Source organism: Neovison vison, chromosome 2, assembly GCF_020171115.1.
Source record: "Neovison vison isolate M4711 chromosome 2, ASM_NN_V1, whole genome shotgun sequence".
NCBI classification, from domain to species: domain Eukaryota; kingdom Metazoa; phylum Chordata; class Mammalia; order Carnivora; family Mustelidae; genus Neogale; species Neogale vison.
In genome coordinates, this window is record NC_058092.1 from 52,335,260 (window position 1) to 52,357,235 (window position 21,976).

Below are 21,976 nucleotides of genomic sequence, written 5' to 3' on the forward strand. Positions count from 1 at the left end.
CTGATAAACCCATCTAAGTTGAAAATATCTCAAGTTGAAAATGCAATTAATATACCAAACCTACAACATTTCATAGCCTAGACTAGCCTATCTCAAAACATGCTCACAACACACATATTAGCCTACAGTTGGGCACAATCATCTAACACAAACCCTATTTTATAATAAAGTACTGAACATCTCATGTAACTTACTGAATTCTATACCAAAAGTAAAAAACAGAATAGTTATATGGGTATAGAATGGCTTTAAGTTTATCAGTTTTTCACCCTAGAAACTGGGAGAGCTGTGGCTCGGTGTCACTGCCTAGCACCACAAAAGACTATTGTATTACATATCAGTAGCCAGGAAAAAAATCACGGATTTTTTAAGTGTACATATAAAGATACACAGAGCTAGAACAGAAAATACACATCTATCTCTCGGTATATAGGCATAGTTAAAAAATCTGTGATTTCATATTGATACTTCCAGTGCCAAACCAACATATTTTAAAATTCCTCTATCCAACAAGGAAAACCTAGCTCCTATTACATGCAAAACACTAATCATTTGCTCAAGCCTAGAATACACACAAACCAGTATCAGAAGTGCTAATCCAGACCCCTGTCCAAAGCAAATCTATTTACTAAGATTTAGCATTTGCATAATATTGTTAACTGTAAAATGTAATTAAAGTCATTCTATCAAGTGTTAAGCAGTATTTCAATATAGTTTTAATCTGTATTTCCCTGATGACTAACAAAATGCTTCCTTGCCATTTATATAACTTTTTTTTTTATTAAGTATTGGTTCAAATTTTTGAACTATTATTTCAAGAGTTTTACTGTTCACTTTTACTGTTTTACTGTTGAGTTTTAAGAATTCTTTATATTTATTTTAAATGTTAATTGTTTAAAATATATCTTATATTTTCTCCTACTCAGTGGCTTGACAATTCATTTAAAGTTTTTTTTTAAAGTAATCTCTATATCCAATGGGCTCAAAGTCAAAACCCAGAGATCAAGAGAGGTGCATGCTCTACAGATTGAGCCAGCCAGGTGCCCTAACAAATCTTTTACTTTAATTCCAGTAACCATATAGTGTTATATTAGTTTCAGGTGTACAATATAGTGATTCAACAATTCTAGACATTATTCAGGGCTCTTGAAGATAAGCGTACTTTTATTTTTATTTACTTATTTTTTAAAAGATTTTATTTATTTGAATAAAGATTTTATTTATTTATATGTGTGTGTATGTATGTATATGTGTGTGTATCTATATGGAATATTAGTATATATATATATAGTTATTTGGCTATTGTAAATAATGCTGCAATAAACAAACACAGGGGAGCTTATATCCTTTTGAATTAGTGCTTTTGTATTCTTTGGGTAAATGCCTAGTATTGTGTTAACTATGATCCCAGGGTATTCTATTTTTAATTTTTTGAGGAACCTACATACTGTTTTCCAGAGTGGTTGCACCAGTTTGCATTCCCACCAACAATGCACAAGGGTTCCTTTTTCTCCCCATCCTTGTCAACACTTGTTTGCATTTTTTAATTTTAGCCATACTGCTATTTATTTTAGCCATACTGAGATGGTATCTCACTATAGTTTTTATTTAATTTCCTTGATAATGAGTGATACTGAGCACCTTTTCATGTGTCTGTTGGTCATCTGCATGTTTTCTTTGAAAAAATGTCTGTTAATGTCTTCTGCCCATTTTTTAATTGGATTATTTGGGGGGTTTTAGTGTTGCATTGTATAAATTTTTATATGTGTTGGATATGTCATTTGCAAATATCCTCTCCCATTCATTAGGGTGTCTTTTAGTTTTGTTGACTGTTTGTTGTGCAGAAGCTTTTAATTTTGATGTAGTCCCAATAGTTTATTTTTGCTTTTGTTTCCCTTGTCGTAGGAGATAGGTCTTAAAAAAATGTTGCTACAGCCAGTTGCAAAGAAATTATTGCCTGTGCTCTCTTCTAGGATTTTTATGGTTTCAGGTTTCACATTTAGGTCATTAGTCCCTTTTGAGTTTATTTTCATGTATGGTATAAGTGGTCTAGTTTCATTCTTTTGCATGTAGCTGTCCAGCTTTCTCAACACCATTTGTTGAAAAGACTATTTGCTATTGCATATTCTTGCCTCCTTTGTTGAAGATTTATTGACCATATAATCATGGGTTTGTTTCTGGGCTTTCCCTTCCATTGATCTATGTGTCTATTTTTGTGTCAGTACCATATTGTTTTGATTATGACAGCCTTGTAGTATAACTTGAAATCTGAAATTGTAATACCTCCAGCTTTCGACAATTCATTTTCTTAATTGTGTCCTTTGATGACCATAAGTTCAAAATTTAGATGAAGTCTTAATCTATCATTTTTTCTCTTAGGTTACTGATTTTGTATCTTGCCTGAAATTTTACCTATCCCACGTTGTAACAATAGTCTCATAAATTTCCTTCAGAAACTTTACCTTTACATATAGGAGTATGCTATATTTCAAATCAGTTTTTGTATACGGCATAAGATAGAAGTTGAGGATATTTCATTTATATTTCTGTATGGTGTCCCTGAACCATTTGGACTTTTCTTTCCCCACTGAATTGCTTTGGCACCTCCATGGGTCTATTTCTGGACTTCAGATTCTCTTCTGTTTTATGTATTTGTCCTTATGCCCAAACCACATTGAATTCAGAACCACTACAATAAGTCTAGTTAGCATATGTACTCCAACTTCATTCTTTTCAAGATTATTTACTCATAAGTCCTTTGCCTTTTCATAAAAATTTTGAAATCAGTTTTTCTATTTCTAATAAAATGTTTGCTGGGACTGACAGGAAATGCATTGAATCTAAAGATCAACTGGGGAGAACTAGTAATTTAACATTATCGAGACTTAGAGTCCATAAACATGCCCCTATTTAGATTTTTTTCTCTGAGCAACATGTTCTAATCTTCAATGTAGAAATCTTAAGTGTCTTCTAAGTAGTTTTAAAATGTGATTGTATATGGAAACATTTAAGCTTCATTTCCAGGTGTTTCTTGCTAAAATATAGAAACAGAATTGATTTTTGTATATTGACTATATGATGTGTATCTTTGTTAAATAGCTCTAATAACTATTTTACAAATTCCTTAGTATTTTCCATGTTCATGACAGTATCACCAGCAATTTATCAATTTTACTTTTTCCTTTCCAACATTTACACACTTCCTTTCTTTTTAGTGCTTTGTTACATAGAAGTGGTGAGAGGGCACATCTTGCCTTATTCTTAATCTTAGAGTAAGTGTTTAATGCTGGTTATGATATGTGTACAATTTTCACAGGAATTTTCTACTTCTTAGTGTTTTTAGAATTAGAATTAGAATTTATAATTAGAATTTTCAACTTCGAGTGTGTTGTTTTTATTTTAGCATGAATGAGTGTGCTCTTTGTACAACTATTAATACGATCTCCTTTATTCTCTTTTTGAAAATGTTAATTGATTTTAAAATAACAGAACAATTTACATTCTTGGGATAAATCCCAATTAGACATAATACATTGTCCCCTTTATATGTCGAATTAGATTTACTAATTTTTTTTTTTTTAAGATTTTTATTTATTTGCGCCTGGGTGTCTGAGTGGGTTTAGCCTCTGCCTTTGGTTCAGGTCATGATCCCAGGGTCCTGGGATTGAGGCCCACATCGGGCTCTCTGCTCAGCGGGGAGTCTGCTTCCCCCTTTTTCTCTCTGCCTACTTGTGATCTCTCTCTCTCTCTCTCTGTCAAATAAATAAAAAAATCTCAAAAATTTTTTTTTTATTTATTTGAGAGGGAAAGAAAGAGCACATACGTGAGAATGAAAGAGCGGTGAAGGGAGAAGCAGAATCCAGGCTCAGCAGGGAGCCCGACAAGGGGCTCAATCCCAGGATGCTGGGATCATGATCTGAGCAGAAGGCAGATGTCTAACTGACTGAGCTACCCAGGCGCCCCTAGATTTGCTAATCTTTTGCTAAGGATTTTTGATTCCATGTTCATGAAATATACTGGTCAGTAATATTTTATTAATTCTTTTACCATATTTTGGTATCAGGTTAGGTAATATCAGTGTTATGAGGATTAAATGAGTTGGAATATATATATGTCAAATATACATATATTACATATATGTTGTATATAAATTATACAATTATATATAAACATATAACTTAAAATGTATATGTATATAAAATCTATGTATAGATTTTAAATCTACTCTGATATTCTCTACTTCTTCATTGGAGTCTTTACTTCACTATTTACTTTACTATTTTGGAACCAGGCTGCTTCTGCTGAAACTGTGCTGTCTAGGAATTTTTCTTTTTTGCTCTAAAAAGAAATTCTTTTTTTTTTTTAAGATTTTATTTATTTATTTGACAGACAGAGATCACAAGTAGGCAGAGAAGCAGGCAGAGAGAGGAAGGGAAGCAGGCCCCCTGCTGAGTAGAGAGCCCGATGCGGGACTCGATCCCAGGACCCTGAGATCATGACCTGAGCCGAAGGCAGCGGCTTAACCCACTGAGCCATCCAGGTGCCCTCTAAAAAGAAATTCTTTTAAGAAATGGAATCCCTGTCATCAAAGTGATTTAAGGGTACCCCACCTCTTTCCACCCCTTCTGTGACCTCAGCTGGTTTTAGGTTTAAAAACTGTGGTCCTTCCTTAAATGAAATGACTTACCAAAAGTAATTTAGAACTTCAATGGCCATTATGGGAAACTTTCTCTCTCTCCAAACTTAACTTTTCTCAAAACTGAATTGGATAGCTACAGCTCTAAAACTGTCAAAACTGAATGGGATGCCTATTTTGTTTATTTATTTTTTTTTTTTAAGATTTTATTTTATTTATTTGAGAGAGAGAGACAGTGAGAGAGAGCATGAGCGAGGAGAAGGTCAGAGGGAGAAGCAGACTCCCCATGGAGCTGGGAGCCTGATGTGGGACTCGATCCCGGGACTCCAGGATCACGCCCTGAGCCGGAGGCAGTCGTTTAACCAACTGCGCCACCCAGGCGTCCCTGGGATGCCTATTTTGATTAGTATTTTGAAGCTTTCAAAAGTTACTGGGAAACTAAAATTGCCTCTGTGCAAACTACAGTTTCTAGACTAACTGAAGTAAACAAAGAAAGAAAGAAAGGCTTCTGAAGCCTCTTTTCGGCCTTCCCCATCTTTGTCTCAGGACATGTGGCAGATGTTCTGTGCTCAGGCTCTATCTCTGGTGCCATTTTTCTCCACACCATCACCACATCCCCTATTGTCCCCCATGCTAATCCTTTCACCAAACTTTCCTTTTCCTTCAAATCTTTCCCCCACTCCCTACTTTCCTGAATCTCTTAAAATCTACCCCTTTAAAGTTAAGTCTTCAGAGGATCCTTATAAACCTCACATTTCTTATACTCTCTGAACTAAGGCCAAATTACAAGCCATAAAGTTTCCTAAAGTGACTGACGACATCAGTGGGTTTGCTAAAAAATTAAACATCTAGAAGACCAGAATTTTCGTAGAAGACAGTTTGGTGTTGAATGTAATAGTTACGTACGTGTTTGTCAGGCTTTTGTGTGCAAGCCTGAATTTTGTTCCAATTAGCAAGCTTAGGAAAAGCTACTATAATTGCTTGGTGGAGATTTCCAGCGATTGTTCTAGCATCTTGCCGAAGATTGCTGTTTCTCCAGATCCCTTCTAGGATGTCCCCACTGTGCTAGTTTCACCCAGTGTTTGGCCTGGTCCCCACAAAAGTATGAAGATTAACTAACAGAAATCTGAGAAACTAGGTTGATAAGTTTAAATAACTTGGTCACCTTTTAGATGTTGAATCTACCCAGGTAGCATTTACCTCTATGTTTATTAATGGACTAAACTGGAATCTTTCTCTTTTAAATGGATGAAGATAGAATGGGAAATCATGTCCCCTCCATAGAGTTAACCTGACAAATCAGCTCACCCACATGCTAGATGAGTACTTTAAAACGAAGACATCTAAAATTTTCAATTTTCAACTCTAGTAAATGAAAGCCCTTAAACAAAACAACCTTCCTCTCCACTAGTTTCTACTATTATTGCAAAGGGCCAGGACACTGGAAAAAAGATTGTTAACAAACTTAAGTGTTGAACGTGCCTTCAGCCCTTTAAGCCAGACTTTCCAATGTTCTTCTAATTCCCAATGGGGCTCCAAGGAACTAATAGGGGCTCTTCCCAATCCTCTCTTAATCAGCTTGGAGAAACCACTCTCCAGATTTGGAATGAATCTCTCCATCCTTATTGACACTGGAGCTCCACTCTCAATGCTTAACCCTACTGCTATAAAGCAGCGCCTGCCTCAAAATACTAAAGCAGTTCAAAGGGGAGGGGTGCTGAATAAACCTTAACGAGTTCTTGCCTCTTAACCTATTCCCTTCTGTTTAGGTGATTTAGAGCTACAGACTCTTTCTCCTTAGTTCCTCTGCCCCTATTCATTTATTAGGCTGAGACTTCTTAGAAAAATATTATGATGAAATTTCTTTCTTCTAAAGGGGAATTTAAGTCTAAAATTTGATAGTAGTAACCAAAATAGCCAACCAAGCAAATTAAATGACACTTGACATCTTTTATTCGATCCCTCTGATGGCACTATAGCTGTGTCTGGGGACAATGATCAGTTGTCCCTCTTGGACCAGCTACCATCCTTTTTATGGACAAAGTCTTCAACTGCTGTTGGTAGAATCTACAGTGCACCTCCCATCAAGATTCAAACAGATCTCAAAACCTCTCCCAGAACTAATCAATATCTTATAAAGAGTTTTTCAAGGTATCAAGTCCATAATATAAGATTACAAGATTCAGTGCCTTATTATCCATTGCACTGGTTCCTGCAATTCCCCTATTTTCCTGTGAGAAAACCCAATGTCCAAGGATAGAGGTCTAAGACCTCTGCGCAATAAGTAACGCTGTTATCCCTCAGCACCCTATATTCCTAACCCCCACATACTACTGATATCTATTCCCACTAAAAGAAAACTTTTTACTATAATTCATCTTCGTGGTGCATTTTTAGTATTCTAGTTGATAAAGATACTTTTGCTTTCACTTGGGAAGAATCATACACCTGGAGAGTAATGTTCCACGGTTACACAGAGTCCTTACTTTTCACAAACCTTAAAACTGGATGACATAAAGTTTTCTGTAGGTTCTGCTTTGTTACAATACACAGATGATTGCTTCTCTGCTGCCCTTCTCAAACCTCCTCACAGGATGACAGCATCTACCTGTTAAAACTGAACTTCCCCAAAACCAAAACCAAAGCACTAATTACAATATTTTCTTGCACCAGTTGGCTGCCGCTGAAATTGATTTTCAAACTTCTCTTATGACCCAGACTCTATATTCTTTACCAAAAAATAACAAACTTGACCCTATTATTTGGAAAGATAGGGAAGACAAGTTTTGGGGACTTTAAAGACTGGGAAGATAAGCTTTTTAAAGAAAAGCCTTAAGTAAAGCCCCCTGCCTTCAGATGTCCTAATTATCAACTTCCCTTTTTTTCCTCTTTGCATGAGAGGGAAGGGAATACCCTTAGAGTACTCACCCCAAAATGGGGAGACCTTCATTAACTCATAGGTATTATAGATAACAACTAGACCCTGTAGCACAAGGATATCCACGTTGCCTCTGCCTTTTTGGATAAAGCCATTGAAGAAATAGTCAGGGAATCCCATCTTTGTGCACCATGCACAAGAAGCCCTTCTTAATTCTCATTACACTAATACTTTTTAGTCAATTTTTTTTAAAGATTTTATTTATTGATTTGACAGAGAGACACAGCGAGAGAGGGATCACAAGCAGAGAAAGTGGGAGAGGAAGCAGGCTTCCTGCTGAGCAGGGCTCGTTCTGACTTGAGCTGAAGGCAAGCACTTAACTGAGCCACCTATGTCCCCCCTTTTTAGTCATTTCATCTATGAAATCCTGTAACTGCTCCTCGTATAATTCTTTCTCATGGTAGTGACTTTAATCTGGCTATTCTTCTCTCCTACACTGACAAGACCCCTCATGACTGCTAAATGCTGACAGATTACCTTCTGACTCCCTGTAACAATTTACAGAAAACTCCTCTAATCAATACAGATTTTTACATGGTTTGCTGATGGTTCTCACTTAAAGGATGAAAATGGTGAATATTGTGCTGGTTATGTTACTGCAACTCCTTTGAAGTCATTGAGGTAGCACCTTTACCTCTGGCTACTTCGGCCCAACAGTCTGAGTTATACACCCTAACTCAAGCTTGTACCTTAGCCAACAGTAGAACCACAAACATTTATACCAATAGCCAGTATGCCTTTAGGGTAGTTCAAGACTTTGATATGTTATGGAAACACCGAGGTTTCCTTACCTCCAATGGGATAAAATTAAAAATGGTTCCTATGTCTACAATTTATTAGATGCCATACTTTTGCTGCCTGCTCTGGTTGTTAAGGTCCTGAGCATTCTAAACGACTCCTAAACGACTCCCTGGATGCCAAAGGAAACCATCTTGCTGATACTTCTGCCAAAAATGCTGCTGTCAAGGAAACCAATGGCCAAACCTCTGTCATGTTCCAAAGGGATAGTCCCCCAAATGATAATTTTGAAAAACTGACCAAAGACATCCAACAATTGGCCCCAGAACAGGAAAAAATACTACAAATCTAATAATTTTTCATTTGATTAAAAAGAAAAAAATGACTTGGACCAATTAACAATCTGGCCCTACCAGAAATCCTAAAATTCCCACTATTTACCCCTGTACATGCATTAAACCATTGGTCTACTAAAAAAATGATAGTGTTCATGAACCAATATTGGTGAGGAAGTATTAATGAGGTCACAAAAAATGCCCACCTCACTTGTCCCACCTGCCCAAAACACAATGCAGGGAACCTGCCTGCACAGCTCTCCAACACTTTAAATTACCTCAAAGACCATTCAGTTTTCACAAATGGATTTCATAAAGCTTTCCCATCTAATGGATTAAATATGCTTTGGTTATGGTTTGTATGTTTCCTCACTGGACTAAAGTTTTCCTTTGTAGACTGGCCACTGCCTCTTCTGTGGCCAAAATTCTATTAGAAAAAAATTATCCCCACGTGGGGAACCTCTCTTGAACTTCAGTGATTAGGGAACCCATTTCATCGGTTAGGTGCTTTAACAAGTCTGTGCTCTTTGGATAGTTTTACAACACTTTTATTGTACATACCATCATCAATCCTCAGGGTTAGTTGAACACACTAATGGCACTATTAAGACTCAACCCCACAAATATCTTGGCCTAAAGCATTGCCTTTGTTCTTTCTAAGTATCAGACCCACTCCCTTGGGAACTCATAGACTTTGAGACAGTCATAGGACATGCAATGCACTTGGCTCCTGATTCCTTTGACCCACAGTTGATAAAAGGAGATTATATTTCAATATTATAAAGGCCTCATTGCTTCTATCAAAACTAATTATGTCTTGTTAGAGCAATCTTTCCCAGTGTACTCTCAGGAGACAAAAACTTTAAGCACCTCCTCTTGCAACTTGGAAGATTTCAACTATTGAAAAAAAACAAACCCCAAACCAAAACAAACAAACAAATGCCTCCAGAAAGACTCTCTTCAACCTAGTTGGAAAGGCCCCTATCAGGGACTGTCAGCCAACCCTTTTGTGCCAAACCTCAAGGAATGGACTCTTGGATTCACGTGACACATTCAAAGAAAGCATCAAATCCTGACTGGATCTGCACACCATCTGATCACAAAGATTTCCTGGAATTGAGGCCAACAATACCTGATAACACAGACTTCCCAAGATGTCTGGACCAGGTCTATTAGAAGGTTCGGGATTCACAGAAGTCTCTCTTTTTCATCTGGAATATTACCTAACTCTGGATTCTTATCCAAAAGTCATGGTTTCCGAATTTTCAACTTTACTGTATTATTAACAACACATTTGGTTCCAACAGTTCTTTTGAGATAACAATCCTTTTAAAAAAGGTCTTTGAAGTTTTACTGTTTTTCAAAAAGTTCACCAGCTATTGCTTCATGTTTATGTAAGGACCTACTTAGCCAGAGGGAGCCATTTTGTGTTTAGGCAGGGAACTTAGATTGATCCTGCTCCTCCCAGAGGAACTTACTTGCAAAACCCAGATACAAGGGCGGGTCAGGCCAGGTGGAGACATCCAATCAGCGGGATGCGCATATATCTACTGGGGTAAATTGAGATTCAATTGGCCACCTGTGTGTGATCTAGCAGGACTGTGCAGTTCTGTGTGTTGCTTACCTAGTATGATTGTGCAGTTTTCTCTGTGTTTTGCAATCTCATTGGCCACCTGTGTATAGCCAGGCTCAACCACTTCTATAAAAGTTAGTCTTTGAGGCTGGGAGGGGTCACCTCTTTGTAAGAGATGGCCCTGACCGGTCAGTTTGATTCGCGATGCTTGGTGTGGAAATAAAGCTTTGCTTGACCTTCGCTTTGTATCAGTCTTGTTCCTTTGATTAAGGACCCAACAGTTTATACCTACACTGTATCTTCTCAAATGCACAAGATAATTCTTTCAGTGCGCTCTTGCAGTAATCATCATTCAGCTTTCATGACCGCTTAAAGTAGGGACTTCGAGGAGGCATGCATACATGACATGGGTTTGCTTCAGCAGGGGGAAATTTTCTTCCCCAAGTTGGAATAAGTGCCAATATTTTAAGTTGGCTACTTTCAGATCTAGGATCCTGATTTAGAACCATCACACAATTTGTAATTGGGATGTTACTTTCCATTGTGTACTTTCTGCCTGTCAAATCTTTGTAAAAACGATATACTCAGTAAGGCGATTTCCAAAGCTTACAGTCTTGATAATATGGACCATAGAGGGGAAAATGCCTTGAGAGTTCTCCCTGCTACCCCTGGTTACTCAAATTTGACCTTAATAGGTTTCCAATTTGTACAATTTCCCTCCAAAGTGGGACATAACACCCAGGAGAGATCCTTCCTGGCACTAAGGGATAAGAGGTCACTGAATTAAGAAGAACCTGACTCTTAATTAGCAATGCTTTCGGAGAAAGAGCTTGACCAAAGGGAGGAAATGTGAAAAATAATAAAGGGGAAGCCTCGTTAAAGTAGAGTAGGGAGGGGGCGCCTGGGTGGCTCAGTGGGTTGAGCCGCTGCCTTCGGCTCAGGTCATGATCTCAGGGTTCTCTGATGGAGTCCCGCATCGGGCTCTCTGCTCCGCGGGGAGCCTGCTTCCCTCTTTTTCTCTGCCTGCCTCTCTGTCTACTTGTGATTTCTGTCAAATAAATAAATAAAATCTTAAAAAAAAAAAAAGTAGAGTAGGGAGGACAGAAGGGGAGGCTAAAAGGGGATCTCATAACACTGAACGTCAATTATAGCAAGAACTGTCAATGACACACCCCAACAGAAGTTTCCACAGGGAAGAACCCTTAATTACAAGTTGCAATACGGAAAGACGTACACTGCACTTCCTACAAAATACAGAGCACTCCTGCAACTCGGGCAAGGAGAAACCTTCAAGTTGAACCTGAATTGACTGCCCTCCCACGTACTTTGGGTCAAAATGACTCCTTCCAACTTCTTCCTTCTTCTCCGTAAAATAACTCCTCGCCTTTGTTGGACTTTACCTATGATTTAGCCATAGCTTGCACGCAGCGAATTGAAATGCTTTGTTATTCCCTAGTAAACCCGTTTTTGCTAGTAAGAGAACAGGCTTTTTATTTCTAAGGACAACATAGTATCTACTCTTCTTGTTCACAAAGGGACCCAACAAACAGCAATGAGATGGGGAGGGCGGATACCTACGGCATTTCGACACTCAGGAAAGCACCACCGCGAGTTAAAAGGAACCGAGTCCCCTTCTTCCTAAAGCAGAAACCCTTCGGAGGGAAACGCCGGAGTCTGAAAAGCGCGGGCCTACGGGCGCCAGATGCGGTGTCACATGCAAGGTGGCCCGCTGGAAACACCCTCCCCCCTCCCAGGGATCCGAGTGTATGGGGGAAAGGGGAGGAGAGTCTAATTAAGGACCTAGGACTTCATCCACCCTTGCCAGTGCACCACAGGACCCTCTCTCCGCTCTGGTCATTCCAGACCCCGACAGAAGAGCGGCACAGCCGACTCTGTCCTCTCCTGATTCACCTCCCTAGATTTCTACCCGGACTATTTGGGGAGGTGCTCTGAAACTTATTTCCGGTGGTGGGGGGGAAGAGGTGCAGTTGCCATGGTAATTAAAGGAAAGACCGAGGTCGGTGGGGCAGCGGTGAGAGGAGCAGAAATCCGCGGAGAGAATTGGCGGCGCTTCCTCGCGTGCGAGCTGCAATTAGGTAGCAAACAGCTCGCTGTCTCTGTCTCTGCGCCGCGCCCTGCCTCGCTCGCTGTCCGGCTTCCTTTTTTCTCACCTGCTTCTTTTACTTCTCTGTCACACCAGCGCTGGGTCCTTGTGCACTGCAAGTGTGTATAAACGGCAGCCGTGTCCTAGAGAAACCCCAGAACAGGGAGAGTTTGCCCGAGGTCGGCCGTGAACGGATTCCACCGCGCAGGGCCGGGGACTGGGCGACTCTGTTGTCACTTGGCCCTTTAGAGCGGCCTTAGGCGCTTGTTAAAAACAAGTTTATTTTTCTTGCTGTCGTGTGGCGGGTTATTTACGGAGCCGTTTGCTGCGCTGGGCTGTCTAGGCCCCTGTCTTGGTCTCGGGCTGGAGTGTTCCGTGAAGGCGGTTTCCAAGCCGGAGGGGTGCGGTGATCGATTTGTTGAAGCTTCCGTTTAGTCTCTCGTCACAACAAGGGAAAAGAATAGAATTGTGGAACATTTCTGCTGTGGGATTTCCACGTGAGGGAGTCACCTTATTTGGAAAGCGTATTCGAGGACGACCCCCCCAAAAAAAAAAAATTAAAAAAAAAAAAACACCCTAAATTTAAAAATGGCTTGCTGCGAAATGAACGTTCATTCTTCTTTCCTTATCAGAACCGTTTCCGCACGCCCCTCCCCCACATTCGTGAGGAGATGCGTGCACGCATATGTGTTTAAAACTGATGCTTAATTATAGTGGTATCAATTTGCAGTAACCAGACTGTGACACCGCATCCCTATGGGGTCCTTCTAAATCTGGTGTAATATGAAAGTGTCAGGCAGGCAGTCTGTGTATTATAAATAGCGTACTTCATCCATGATAAGCGATTATTATCTTTCTTTCCCAAGTGTAAAAGACCTATATAATTCAAGAAGGTGCAAGTGATTTAGGCCTCCTGAGTAAGAATCCAATGAGTCCTGAAGGGGACCCTACCTGTGTCGTCTTATTGTTGAACTTGAAATATTCAATTTATTAGGTTGGAATGTATTTTTAGAAGTCAAAGCTGGGTAAAATGATGTTGGAAGCGGTTAGACCACCAGCAGAATTTAGTGCCTCAGAGGAACTGTGGTACAAGAAGCCTTCATTCACATTAATAAAGAAGAAACTGTTATCAAAATGTACTGCCTCTTGTTGCTGCTAGCTGGGTGACATCTCTGTCCCTCAATTTCCTTATCTGTAAAAGGGTCTAAAAGTACCTGACCGCTGTAATAAGGATAAATTAAGATGTATGGTAATTCTTTAAGGCTTATGAGCCGAGGTGCTATATAACCCCACAACATTATTAGTAAGGAATGCGGTAAAATCTCACAATAATGCTGTAAATGGGATCCAAAAAATTCAGTCATTCAAAAGGTTGGCCTGCATTACTGAGTTGTTGGTGAAGTGACCTTTTGTTCTTGCTGAGGGGATGGATGCCAACTGCTGATCACATTGCATCCAAAGTCTCATTATTGTGGAGTTTCACTCTTTCAGAGTTTATTTAGCATTTATTATGTGCAAGGCACTGTTCTGTATTCTTCACACGTATTACCATATTTAATCCTCTTGACAGCCTTACGAAAACTTAACTTCCTGTCCCTTTTTAAAAGATTTTATTTATTTGAGAGAGAGAGAGAGAGTATGAGAGATAGAGTGAGCACAAGGTGAGGGGAAGGTCAGAGGGAGAAGCCGACTCCCCCACTGAGCAGGGAGGCTGATGTGGGTCTCTATCCCAGGACTCTGGGATCGTGACCTGAGCAGCAGGAGACCACTAACCAACTGAGCCACCCTGGTGCCCCAACATACTGTCCTCTAAGAGTATTGTTGTGTGCTTTTCCTTTGCTCTATGATACTTATTTTGGTTTTTTTTTTAGAGATTTTATTTATTTGACAATACTTATTTTGTTTTTATATTACAGCTTTGATTTGGCTTTATCCTTTTGGCTTCTCATATATATATATATATATATATATATACACACACACATATGTACATGTTGCATCTCATATATAGTTTATTTCTAAATGTACACGTATATTTATATATATGTATGTACTGCCAAAAGCTTATTCTAATTTAGCATATAATAATACAACCAGATACATATTATAGTTGTCTTTTTCCCCCCACATACAAAAACTTTAATGCATTAATTCCTCTTCCCCCCATTTGAAAGGCAAGGTGACATTTGCATTTTAGGGGATTAACATTGACTAAAATATAAAATTATTTTCTAATAGAATGGCCATCAGTCCAGGAAGAGATGCAGCTTTCTCCAGTCAGAAGTCAGCGCTTTCAGAGAGTCCTCGAACAAAGAAATTTCCACTAACCGAAGAAGAGCTATTTTATATGAATTGTAGAGCTGCCTACTTAACTGTTTTTAAAAGCAGCTTAGAAAACATTATTTCGAAAGAACAACTTTACTTGGGTAAATTTTTCTTTAAAATTTACATATTTTTCCTTATTTGTTGAAAGTTAATGGATCAGAAAGACAGGAGTAAGAATTACTTTGTTGGATCATCCCAGTTTCTTAGGGAAGCTTGAGGAATGGAACTATATTATGCTATTATACCATTTTATATATTTATATATTCTAGTAGCTTCAAAATAAAAGATTCAATGTTTATATAAACTAGATTAGTATTTTTAAAGCATCCATCAATTACTTGCTTAAAATATATTTTTTTAAATTCTTATTTGGTACCTTAAGATTTATATAAGATTCTATATATATAAGATTTTTAAGAGTCTATAATAATAGAATTTAAAGCATGTGGCATCTGAATCACTAGCCTGAATTTGAGTTACACTGGGGAAATGTAAAGAATATATAAAAACAGGTTGAATGATTATAAGTGATTATATATTCACATATATTCACATATATGTAGATACCAATCTATATATATGTGAATACCCATGTCAGTTTCATCACAGCTAATAACTTCATGAATACAGAAACTGAGTTATTTTGCCAACTTTAGAAGTTGGGGTTTCCTTAAAGAAAAATTCTGACATATTTTTGCAGTAATGTCTTAGGTTTGTACGCAGTAAGATCTCTATTTGAGGAAATCCATATTTGAAATACGAAATTGAAAAGATTAAATTTACATTTTTATTATAAACTACAATTTTAGTTTTTTTCTTTATTCTTATGAAAGTAGTGTGAGGTCATGAATCTCCTGTTTAAAAGTTTAACCTGTCTTTCATTATTATGACGTTTAGTTTGTGAATCTATATATACTATGTGAGTAATATAGAATATATATTACTAGGTGAGTATATGAGTATTACTAAGGTGCTATCAGTTTTAGAGAATTATCTGGATAATTCAGTGTTTCTTCAGTTTATATACACTTTCGGTTTTATGGTGAAATTCTCTTTGTAACATAATAATGATTGAGTTCAGATAATCTAGATTTTTAAAAAGTAGGGTAAATCAGTGATATCTTTCTTACTACTATATCTTTCATCTATATCTTTCTGCCATTTATGCCTATAACATGTGCTTTGACATTCCATTTCAAGGTTGGACAGGACAGTACCATTTTCAAAGTTTTAGATTTCCTTTTTTTCCCAACTTATAAATAATAACAGGTATTATGGATTCATGTTAAAGCTTAAAGTAAACCCTGGCAAAAGATCGGTATTTTCATGTAAACCTTTAAACATTTACAGTTACATGTTTTTACTGTTAGTAGACATAATAATGGACTCCAACTAATTCCAAAATTAGAAATTTAGTTACATTAGTAATTACTAAGTTATACCTATTTCTTAGATATGAGAATGTCTGCCTACTGAGTACATGTTTAGGCATAATTAATTTTATTCTGAGAAAGTTTTGTAATTAGTAGTACATTAAAAACCCATTTTTGTTTTGTTTTTTTACAGAAGGGGAGGGACAGAGGGAGAGAGAATCTTTTTTTTTTTTTTTTTAAGATTTTATTTATTTATTTGACAGAGAGAAATCACAAGCAGATGGAGAGGCAGGCAGAGAGAGAGAGGGAAACAGGCTCCCTGCTGAGCAGAGAGCCCGATGCGGGACTCGATCCCAGGACCCTGAGATCATGACCTGAGCCGAAGGCAGCGGCTTAACCCACTGAGCCACCCAGACACCCTGGGAGAGAGAATCTTAAGCAGGCTCCATGCCTACTGCAGAACCCATTGTGGGGCTTGATCTCAGAACCCTGAGATCGTGACTTGAGCCAAAATCAAGACTTGGAGCTTAACTGACTGAGTCATCCAGGTGCCCCCAAAAGCCATTTTGTTATTAAAGACAGCATCAAGTGTATGCTGACCTGCCACTTGTAGGAAAGTTACATACCCATTGTCTCAAAGCTGTACATAAAACAGCATTTTCTTTTCTTTTTAAGATTATTTATTTTAAAAAGAGAGAGAGACAGAGAGCGCAGAAGGAAAGAATCTTTGAGCCTACTCCCCACTGAGTGCAGAGCCGACAAGGGGCTCCATTCCACAGCCCATGACATCATGACCTGAGCTGAAACCAAGAATCAGATGCTTAACTGACTGAACCCCCCAGGCACCCCTCTTTCTTTTTCCTTTCCCCTTCCTTCCTTCCTTCCTTCCTCTCTCTCCCTCTTTCTTTCTTTCTTTCGTTCTCTCTCTCTCTCTCTCTCCATCCCTCACTTGGCTTGAACTCATGACCCCAGATCAAGAGTTGTATGCTCCACTCACCAAGCTGGCCAGACACATGGACTTTCACCTCAAATCACAACTTCATTTAGGTCCTACTTGTATTCTTACCTTTTAAAGGGTGGAGGTTGGCTGGGGATGGAATCCTAAAACACATGTACCTTTTCCCTGATTATCTTAATAAATGAATTGTGGAATTGTTCATTTTTATGCTAGGCAAATACTTTTGTTCATTCCTAGGGCGGCATGTAATCAGGGCCTTTGTCTACATCCAAAATAAGCCTTTGGAAGTTAAAACAAAATTACATTTTCTCCACTGCTACAAATTTTCACAAAGCCTTCCTAGGTGCAAATTCTGTTGCCTTTAGGTGATTGTCTTGTTTCCTTTTCTCTGCCAAAGTTTTAGTTATCTAGGTATGCTGCACTGTCATAAGCTGGAGGATGGGAACGTTTCTCTTAGTCTGTGGACTTCTAATATCTTACTAACCTTAAATCATGACCACAGGTAGCAATTTTACACTTCAGGTGTGGACTTCCTGTTTAGATTAGAAACTTTAGCAACCAAAAAGTTTGAATCTCTTAAAAAAACAAACAAACAAATCACCCTGTATTATGCTTCTACACAGTGAATGTTCAATATAATGGACTCACAAATATCCATATTTATCACTCTGCTCTAATTTCTATTTCCTTGAGGGTATTTTTAAAAATTATTTTATATATATTAGTCCTTATTCATCATATTGTGGGCTATCCATATGATCATTTTTTTAGTGCTGATTGACAGTGCCCAGATCTTGTGAAATCTCACCTAAGATAGTTAGAAATCCCCAATATAAGGCTTTCTAGTAGAAGTTGGTAGCAAAATTCAGGACAGTTATACCTTTAATTTTATTAATTCCATCTATAGTGCTTAGGAATCTTATCACTGGTTCATTTTAGAGAGTATTAAGGCTTAATATGTAGAGATTTGTTTATGTACAAATTGCCAGTTTACTTCTTTTAAACTGTACAAAATATAATTGTTTAGAACCATTATATTTCAGTGTGTATGATATACACAAATACAAAGCCTTTCTCACATTGTGATTTGTTACCTCACATTGATATAAGGGCATGCCTTTTAAAACAATAACATCTCATGAATAACTGGTTATAGGAGTATTTTTAAAGATTCTGGTTAAGAAAAGAGTAATTCAATCATTGCATCTCCGTAATAGACTTCTCTCAAAGTATGTTGAGATTCTTGAGTTTTAGCAAGGCTATAACTGCAAATAAAGAATGGGCCAGTAAAATAAATTTGGGCCAGTAAATTTGTTGGGCCAGAAAAGTAATAGTTAATGCTTTTTGTGGTTATTCTTAGGTCCGCAAAAAAATTAAATGGATGATTATTTTTAATCTTTTTTTTCCAGGCACTTTTACAAAGTAAATCATGATATCAGTTAAACCATATAGGTTGAGAACCAAATGTCAGAACAGAAAAATACTTAATTCTGGTATTAATAGATCAAGAATCTGTAGCTGGTAACATATATAATTTTTCATTTTTGAAAGTCAGGCATACATTGATAATCACTAGATTATGAACCCCAAAGGTATGTATGTACTTTTGTATAATATTATAATATAATGATGGAAAGAAAAAATACATTCAGATACCAATCCCAAATGTTACTATAACAAATAACACTTGCTTTTTTGGACAGCTCTACAGCATGCAGGAAGAAATCCATCCCAAAAGACCATTAATAAGTATTGGACTCCTCAAACTGCCAAACTGAATTTTGATGATTTTTGCATAATTTTAAGGAAGGAGAAACCTACCTCAAAATCAGAGCTACTAAAATCATTTAAGCAATTAGATGTAAATGATGATGGCTCTATTTTACATACTGACCTTTATAAACTTCTAACAAAGGTAAGATTTGTGAAATAGTTTTGTAATATGCATTGCTGGCAAAACTATTTGGAATGTAGCTTTGGCTACCAAGGCCACATTAAAAATAATTATTTCATTGGCAGGTGAAATGAATCACATATATGTTGTTTATAAAGTACTTAAGTATCCTTCTGGATGAAAGGTGCTCTGTAAATAAAACATAAAGTATAAAATTGAACCCATGTTGCAATCCCTTGTGTTCCCTTGCAATTATTTGCTGCGCAGAATGTTTTGTAATTTGGGAATAGATTCATATGTGATAAGTAAAAAAGAAGCAAAGTATAAATGGGATTGGGAATCCATTCTTTTTTTTTTTTTTTTTAAGATTTTATTTATTTGACAGAGAGAGATTACAAGTAGGCAAAGAGGCAGGTAGAGAGAGAAGGAGGAGGAAGCAGGCTCCTTGCTGAGCAGAGAGCCTGATGCGGGACTCGATCCCAGGACCCCGAGATCATGACCTGAGCCGAAGGCAGCGGCTTAACCCACTGAGCCACCCAGGCGCCCCGGGAATCCATTCTGATTCTTGGTATACCGTGAGAAATCATCATTACTCTAAATTCAGTGATAATATTATTACTGGTTTGATGATATATATTGTTGAAATTTAGCAAACTGAAGTTCATACTTCTACAAAATTTAGTAAAATTGTGAAATTTTATTTTATTGTTTCATTCTTGCTCAAAATAATAGTCATTCTGAGATTTATAATGAAACCATATAGTCAAATTGACTTACAGAAAAAATTGAAATGAATTTCCACTCTGCCCTTTCCCCCTCATAATAAAGTGATTGTCATGTTTCTTTAAAATAAATCTTGTTTTTTCAGAGAGGTGAGAAGATGACTCGTGAAGAAGTAAATGCCATAATAAGTTTGGCAGATGTAAATGCTGATGGCAAATTCGATTATATCAAGGTACATGAGATCATGTTAATGTATATTTGTATACTGTATAGGAGAAGAATTTTTAAAGGAGCATATCTTTTTAATATTGGCAATGACATATTTAATATGTTGTGTACAAATTACACTTGAAATTTAATCTGAAGAATATTGTAATCTGATGACTATATTAGAAACAATCAAGGTAAAATACATGCATGTACTCATAAAACATAGAGACTATCCTCAGGAATATACCTTTTCTGGGGTGGAAGAATCATAAAAATTATTTAGAACAAACTCAAGTCTACACATGTCTTATAAAAAAATAATAAATCACCTCTCTTTGGGTAACATTTTATTTTCACTCAGAGTATGACCTCCTCATTGAATCATGGCTGCATTTCACTAGGTCACTTGGGGGTGGTCAATCTGATTTCAGGAAAATAAAATGACTAACCTAGTTCAATAGGAAATATATACCATCTATCAGTCTATCTCTTGCCTACTAATGTGCATTTGCCTCCTCCCAAATGTATGATTGAATGTCTCACCCACTGGACTACTTTTTTATTTCCTATAGTTTTGTAAATTATACATGACAACCATTGAGCAATGTCTCAAAACTACTGTAGAAAAACTGGAGGTTGACAGTAAACTGAAGCGTCAGCAGTTTGGAAGCCACACTGAAGGATCCCCTGAAAGGGACCCATCACCAGTACCAAAACCATCACCCAGAATCATAAGAAAAACTGATCAGGAAACATTCTCAAATAAAGGTATTTACTTTTGACACTGAGGATTTCTTGGTCAAGAATGAAGAGTCATGTTCAGAAAAATTTTTCTTCTAAGTTTATCAGTGATAAAACAAATGAGAAGCCAACTGTTGTTAGGTACTGTTTCTAGACTCTCAGCTGTAAAAATCTATTGAAGTAAAAATTTTATTGTAGAACTTAGCTTGGCTATGCTTATTATATTTTGTTAAAACTAAAATTTCAGGGTAAGGAGTGACATACTGAAATATAGAATCTTATTACTAGCCCATATATTAGGGACCATTAAAGACAGATAAATATGAAACGTCTGACTTTATTTCAATAGGAAGAGCAAAGAGAAAGAAATTAATAGACATGTCTTTTATACTACACTGTATTTAGAAATAGACTTAGTATTGATAACTTTTCATGATGTGAGACTATTACTTGTTACAGGTGATACCAGGAGTTCTTTAATGGCAACAACTAGAAAGTTCAAAACATCTGTTTCCTTCACAATTATCATGGGTGTTAATAGTAACCGAAATTCAAAGTTAACTGAGCCAAACTCAATAAAGGTATTATATTTTATATTATTTATTTACATTTTAAGATTTTATTTATTTATTTGAGAGAGAGCATGAGTGGGAGAGAGGGGCAGAGGGACAACAGACTGCCTGCTGAGCAGGGAACCCTATGACGTGGGGTTGGATCCCAGGACCCTGAGTCACCCAGCCAACTAAGCCACCCAGGTGCCCCAAAGGTATAGTATCTTAAATTAATAGGTAAGAATTTTTCTGAAAAAAATATTGACAATAAGTGTATATATAATTATTCGATGTCTACAGAGAACCAGTAAAGTTTGTGATGTAATTTTCTGAGATTTTTCTGTGGATTACAGCATTTCTACCTATAAGCCAGTTTTAGTAATTTTGAAGTAAAAATGATGAATAAGAATATTATTAAAAGGTATTTAGTTTGAAAAAGATGACTTTTCAAGTTTTTGAAGAATTGATTATATATATATATATACTTTGCCAAGCAAAGTATATTAAGCTATATATATAACTTATATATATATATAGCTATATATATATATTTATAAAACTATATATATGTATTTTGCCAAGCAATTTTTAAATTTTGCTTAACAAATATTTTCCATAGGTATTTCTTATAAATAAATCATTCATTCAATATCAATTCCTGTGAGAGAAAGACAACAAAGTCACTTTGCTAAGTCAATATTTGTCGAGTGTTAATATTGATCTTCTTTCTTTGTTTTCCCTTTTTAGACTCAACCTTTACTAGTTTTCTTTCAACAGAAAATAATAGCTACAGAAATATAAAACATTAACTGGAAACTGCTCGGATACATTAAAAATGTGTACCTAGAGACCTCTGTAAAAGGGGGAAAAATGGTT

The 21,976-nt window shown here is 37.0% G+C and overlaps 2 protein-coding genes across 3 annotated transcripts in view; one reads left to right on the forward strand and one right to left on the reverse strand.

Moving 5' to 3' along the window:
* The window catches only part of LOC122900042 (integrin subunit beta 3 binding protein), a 66,359-nt gene extending 54,442 nt beyond the window's left edge, over nucleotides 1–11,917 (reverse strand). For both annotated transcript variants that reach the window (XM_044238371.1, XM_044238370.1), the window contains exon 1: nucleotides 11,799–11,917. In XM_044238371.1, coding sequence (XP_044094306.1) covers nucleotides 11,799–11,803 — 5 coding nt within the window. In that variant the 5' untranslated portion in view covers nucleotides 11,804–11,917. The remainder of the gene's footprint in view (nucleotides 1–11,798) is intronic.
* Nucleotides 11,918–12,220: 303 nt separating this feature from the next.
* The window catches only part of EFCAB7 (EF-hand calcium binding domain 7), a 50,664-nt gene continuing 40,908 nt past the window's right edge, over nucleotides 12,221–21,976 (forward strand). Inside the window, exons 1-6 of the mRNA XM_044238372.1 lie at nucleotides 12,221–12,316; nucleotides 14,563–14,750; nucleotides 18,685–18,896; nucleotides 19,744–19,830; nucleotides 20,381–20,576; nucleotides 21,009–21,130. Of these exons, the coding sequence (XP_044094307.1) occupies nucleotides 14,564–14,750; nucleotides 18,685–18,896; nucleotides 19,744–19,830; nucleotides 20,381–20,576; nucleotides 21,009–21,130 (804 nt within the window). The 5' untranslated portion in view covers nucleotides 12,221–12,316; nucleotide 14,563. The remainder of the gene's footprint in view (nucleotides 12,317–14,562; nucleotides 14,751–18,684; nucleotides 18,897–19,743; nucleotides 19,831–20,380; nucleotides 20,577–21,008; nucleotides 21,131–21,976) is intronic.